We start from the raw sequence: 5,579 nt of genomic DNA, 5'->3' as shown, positions 1-5,579 counted from the left end.
AGAACATGTAAGATAGAACTCTATTGGGTAAAATCTTACCTAGTCAAAGATCGTGTTTATCTGTTTGCGATCATTTAGGATTCTTATCAACTTATTCAAACAAATCTAATTTAAACCAATCCCTCTTAATTAGGCATATAAAGTAAACTTTGACAACTCTAGATCCTTCATTCTAACCATTTCCATCACATTTACACTCCATTCATTCAAGAAAAACACATTTACACTCCCTTCATTATTTATGAATATCTTTCCGGTTGTGACGTGCATTTTGGCCACATGGGCTGTGGTGGCCGTAAACGCTGGCCATGGCAGTGCACCACCAATACAGTCACCAATTAAAGCTCCATCTCCGTCGCCTTCTTCACCTTCTCCGGGACCAACGGCGGATTGCTCAACCATTGTGATGGACATGATCCCTTGTCTGAAATTTTTGGAGGCTGATAGCAATGACACTAAGCCAGATGTTTCTTGCTGTTCAGGGTTTAAACAGGTTTTTATATTACAGATGAATAGTTTCGTGCAATGTTATGGAGTAGTACTAATTTTTTAATATGTTTGCCTCTACAACAAAAACAGGTTTTGAATACGGATCCTGATTGTATTTGTGTTGCTTTAGCCACGAGTTCTAGTTTTGGCATCACTGTTAATATGACTCAAGCTGCCGTTTTGCCTTCTGACTGTAGCGTTTCCGCTCCTCCACTCACCAATTGTAACAGTGAGTCCTTCGATAGTTTACTTCATTTTGTTGTTGCTTTATTATTTGACCTAGGTGCCCATTTTTTTTTTAATTTGCATGTAATTTTAAATATATAACTAATATTAAAAACTAGATAAATTAGATCTATCATTCAGGATATTGAGGAAAAGAAAATAAAGTAGTAACATTGTGAGAGTTTTTTTTTTTTCTCGTGAATTTTACATATGAGAGTGAAGATTTATGTATTTGACTCTTTTCCAATGGTCCATTTTTCCTCTTTGCATGCAGGTACCACCACTCCTAGTGCTTCTCCTGGTATGTTTTTGATCCCTTACTTATTTATCCTCGTTTAAATTTTTGTTTCTTCTGTATTTTTTACTGGGTGGGGTGGGTCACAGTCACTAGATTGATCTTGACAACATTCTTATTGTATCATTAATTAATATAGTAATCTATTAATTGTGGGGGTTAGCATTAACTATTCATAGCAGTACTATCAAAGAATTTAGAGTCATGGTTTTTTTTTGTCTCTAAACTCGATTATGGGATCAATATTGTTTAACATATATTTTTACTTTGTCTTTTATTGGACCAACTCTATTTTTAGAAAATTGACACTGATCTTACTTGTCCTTTCCTTTGTTTATTTACGTAATTATTTATATGCTTAATACCTTTTTAAGCTGATCTATTTTATACCCCTTTTTTCCCCTTCTCTGTTAAACATTGTTTTTATGTTGTCTCTTCCATGAATGTTAGATATATATAGACATATCTATTAGGCCCCTTTAAGTAAAGAGAAGGTAAACATATACTCGTTATGAACTTAATTAATGAAAGGGAATTTTGACTGTTTTTGGGATCGATGAATGCAATCTCTACACCTTTAATTATTTGAGCTCTGGGAATAGAAAAATGCTTGTTAGGGCCTCTTAAATCGGCTTGTACAGTGTAAATCTAAATTAGTCGGGCCAGTGAATTATGTAAAAAAAAAAATCATATATACTCCATTAAATTTAAAAAAGGAATTTCCTACGCGTCTATTCTTTTTCTCTAAGTGATAACGGGTTTTAACCATGTCTAAAAAAGAAAACCATTGTTTAGTTTTTTCATTTTAATTTGTTCTCATTATCTTTCTTTTTTAATTTCATCAGTTAATCCTCCAACGACAGTTAATCCTCCAGCATCAATTGTTAATCCTCCAACTCCACAGCCAGCTGCAGCTGCAGGTCCAATTTCAAAATCGCCAGCACCAGCTGAGGCAGATCAAGCTCCAGTTGAAGCTCCTAATGCAGAGTCCAGTGGATCCACCATTAATCTAACATCAGCTTCATTCTCAATGCTTCTTGTTATGGCAGCTTTCGCTTCATTAGCATAATTATTATTAGATTGTCAGCAGTCGTAGCTTCTACTCTAGTCTTTATTCTTTCGTTTTAGTGGCTAGACATTTTTATCAAGCACTAGCCTTTTGATTAATTAGTAGCTAGGTAGATTGTGTTTTCTTCATTTAGCTAGAATTATTCAGATGTTGCCTTTTATTCTTTTTCTACAAATAAATTTTCCTATTTTATTAATTGTTCCTCTTAATGTTGTACATATGTGTTTTAATGGCCCCTTAGATTAAACTACTAGAAAATGACTATTTTTTGACTGCAAAAACAGCCGGAAAGTGATTAGAAAATGCTAATTTCCGACTATATTCAGACCGAAAAGTCGTAGTCGCAAAATAGTTGGTCTGAAATAGTTTGCGACCGAATCCGTCCGTAATTTGCGACTACAGCGATCGGAAAGTCAAAATAGAAAAAAGACTAATAAATGTGGTCAATTGTCCGACTGACGCGGTCGCAAATAATTTAAATTAAATTATAATTTTATTTAATCTTTCTCACTGGAGTGGTCGCAAATAATATAAAGTATTTTTATTTTATTTGAGTTTTTCCACTACTGTAGTCGCAAAACTAATTTAAAATTATTTATTTATTTATATTCCGACTACTGTGGTTGCAAATCTAATTTAATATTTTTTTAAATTTAATTTTCCCACTACAGCAGTCGCAAATGTTCGTGGAAATTTTTTGACAGATTCCAGCTCTTTTAAAGCACCACCAGCTGCCAATTCAAATATACAGCAACTAACCAATTAATCTACCATGCGAACCAATTATTCCACAATGTCAACCAATCAATCCGCCATTTCAACCGGTCAATCTACCATTGCAACTAATCAAATCCATAAAATGCAAAACATAAATATTTGTAACTAAAATAGTCAAAAAGAGTTAAACAATATTGCATTTTTTTTGTGGGTGAGATATTGCGTTTATCCATTAATTTCATTTGTCAAACAATATTTTATTCCTTTTCTTAATTTTATGTCATATATATGAGTTTATCCGTAAACAGATTAATAGAAATTTATTATAACAGCTGTGAGATACTGGTGTTTATCTTTTTCTTTGTCAGTCAGTATATTGTTTTCCAAAATTAACTGATCAATAATTAACGGATTAATAAAAATTAGTTAGTTGTCCTGATTAAGCTTAAAAATGTACGAACTATTACATCATACACCCTAGTACTCTCATCGCATACCATAAGGTTTTGTAAATACCACCAAACAAACATAATGTGTTTCCTTCCGAACGTTGCCTTATTTATTTCCTTGTTAAAACTTTTACCGGAAGTAATTTATTGGATAGCAAATTTTTCGTTTGTCCCGTTTTTATGACATTACTATCTTATATATGGATTCAAGCAACTTTTCTCTTAGACTACAATATGTTGCAATACTTTAAAGTAGTTTGTTATAAAAGCTGTAATTTATAGTACTTTTGTATAAAGTAGTTTGGTATCTGTACTTGGAAATATATGCATTCTTCTTCTTTCTTTTGCTGTAAATTGTTTTTGAAACAGAATGTTAGTTCAATATGCATAAAGGTAGAACCTATGTAACTTTTTCAATCTCCCAAACTTACCTTCACATGATTTGCCCAAATGTCAGGGACCACTGATGGTAGAACCATTAAACACGTGCTTCCTCGCATCATCATATAGGATATTTACGTTGATCGACGTTTCATCATCTGTCTATTTATCAGCAGAAGCACCACGTGATTTATCAGTTGAACCACGTGGTCTATTCATTCTTTTACGTTTCTACAATACAATAATAATAGGGCAACATATCACATGCCTAATTTCATTTTCTTAGAGTGCATAAAATCCAAAAGCATACCTTAAACTATATGGAAGGCATACTAGTACAAGCAGAAGGATTAAAATTTAAAGTATGTTATCCTATTAACCGGCAGAGGCAGAGCCACAAAATTCTCATCGGAAATCTCAAAACTAGCTTCAGGTATTATGGGCATTACAAAACTTTAAAAGCAAGGCCAAAACATTAGCTGCATCAGCCGAATGATACAAAAAAAATAAAGCATAAAGATGCTATATAAAAGGGAAAGAAATTATTTTTTTGAGTTGCGTCTGCTTCCCAATATCCAAATTGCATAACCACATAAACATCTGGGCTGAAAAGAGTAACTTTTCCGACCAACACAAGACCACAGTTTCAATCAAACACAACCGGAAAAAAAAAAAGAAATAAAGAGAAATAGCCATTTATCGTCATCACAAGCAAAGATTAGTCAATGTAGGAGATGAGAGACCTCATATACATAGGAGGGTTTACAAATCTGAAGAAAAACTCATACAAATCAAGCAAAACAAATCTGAAAAAAATTCATACAGAACTAGTGAAACAAATCCGAAGAAAATTCATACAAATCTGCAAAAAATTTAAACAAGTATTAGCAGATTTTACCAAATTACCTTCAAATTTCGTCTTTGTTGTGGATTGCAATCGATTGGCACGGAGAATTTGCGGTGGAGTTCTCCTCTGTTTATAGAGGGCAAAGCAAACGCGTGAGTTTAATGAGAGGCAAGTGAGCAGATATGGTTTAGTTGGTCGTAATAAATGTGGGCTCTTTTACAAACTATAAAAATTTGGGGTAATATTTAAAAAATTTAAAAAATATAACGGTCATGTTTTGGTCCAAAATCAGCAATTGAGGTGATTTTGAGATTTGGGATTGAGAATTTGGGATTTTGCCAAAATGTAGGTAAAATCTATGACCAAACATGTATTTGCCAAATAAATCTCAAATTTATTTTGACAAAACTCATGGCCAAACGGGACCTTAGTGTAAATTATTGTTGAGTTGAGATTGAGCATTAGAGGGCTTGAGGCTCATGCTCTTAACGAGATCATTCTCTTTGGGAGAGAGGAACTACGAAAGGAAGAAAGCGAGAGAAGCTCAGACGGTCATAAATTTGTGAATTCACTATAGAGACATGGTAAACTGAAATAAAGTAGACTTTTTTTATTTTTAGCCCGTATCAGAAATTATTTATATTTGGTAGCCAAAAAAATATATAAAATTTATATAATTTTTGTATATAACATACAGAATGTGTATATATACAAAAAAAATATATTTTTTTGAACTAATATTTTGAGAGCGGTTATACATAGTCATTCCCCCAATAAATTAGGAAGTAGGTAGCTATTTTCTGGGATTAGGTCCAGCGAGAGGTGAATAGCTTGTGCACGACTGAGGGTGGGCCTTTCTTTGTTTGAGAAAATGTTTTTTCGCATTTGTGAAGAACAGAGACGAGGGGAGGGGGCTTATATTATAGGACATTTTAATACACGTCAATGACAAAATTCTACCCAAAAAAAAGGGTGCAAAGAACAAACACACGACCAGAGAGATTGGAAGGAACTGAAAGCGAGTATATAAATTTATGACTTTTCAATAAAATGATGCATATGTATCAATACATTCACATTTATTATTTAATTAACAATGACAAATTA

General features: G+C 33.0%; 1 protein-coding gene and 1 long non-coding RNA gene across 2 annotated transcripts; one reads left to right on the top strand and one right to left on the bottom strand.

Annotated features, from left to right (window-relative positions):
- Positions 1–241: 241 nt before the first annotated feature.
- LOC104089363 (non-specific lipid transfer protein GPI-anchored 11-like) lies at positions 242–2,274 on the top strand. The gene is made up of 4 exons (XM_009594233.4): positions 242–493; positions 580–718; positions 989–1,015; positions 1,855–2,274. The coding sequence occupies exons 1-4, from the start codon at positions 242–244 to the stop codon at positions 2,076–2,078; spliced, it is 642 nt and encodes a 213-aa protein (XP_009592528.1). The 3' UTR covers positions 2,079–2,274.
- Positions 2,275–3,555: 1,281 nt separating this feature from the next.
- LOC138909039 (uncharacterized) lies at positions 3,556–5,218 on the bottom strand. Its single transcript, XR_011415542.1, has 2 exons — positions 4,532–5,218; positions 3,556–3,856 (listed from the first exon to the last, which is right to left on the bottom strand). It is a non-coding gene; the product is annotated as an uncharacterized lncRNA (long non-coding RNA).
- Positions 5,219–5,579: the final 361 nt, after the last annotated feature.

The sequence above is a fragment of the Nicotiana tomentosiformis genome, chromosome 4 (genome assembly GCF_000390325.3).
Source record: "Nicotiana tomentosiformis chromosome 4, ASM39032v3, whole genome shotgun sequence".
Classification (NCBI taxonomy): domain Eukaryota; kingdom Viridiplantae; phylum Streptophyta; class Magnoliopsida; order Solanales; family Solanaceae; genus Nicotiana; species Nicotiana tomentosiformis.
The sequence above is the reverse complement of the archived record's forward strand: the minus strand, read 5'-3'. Positions and strand labels throughout refer to the sequence as shown.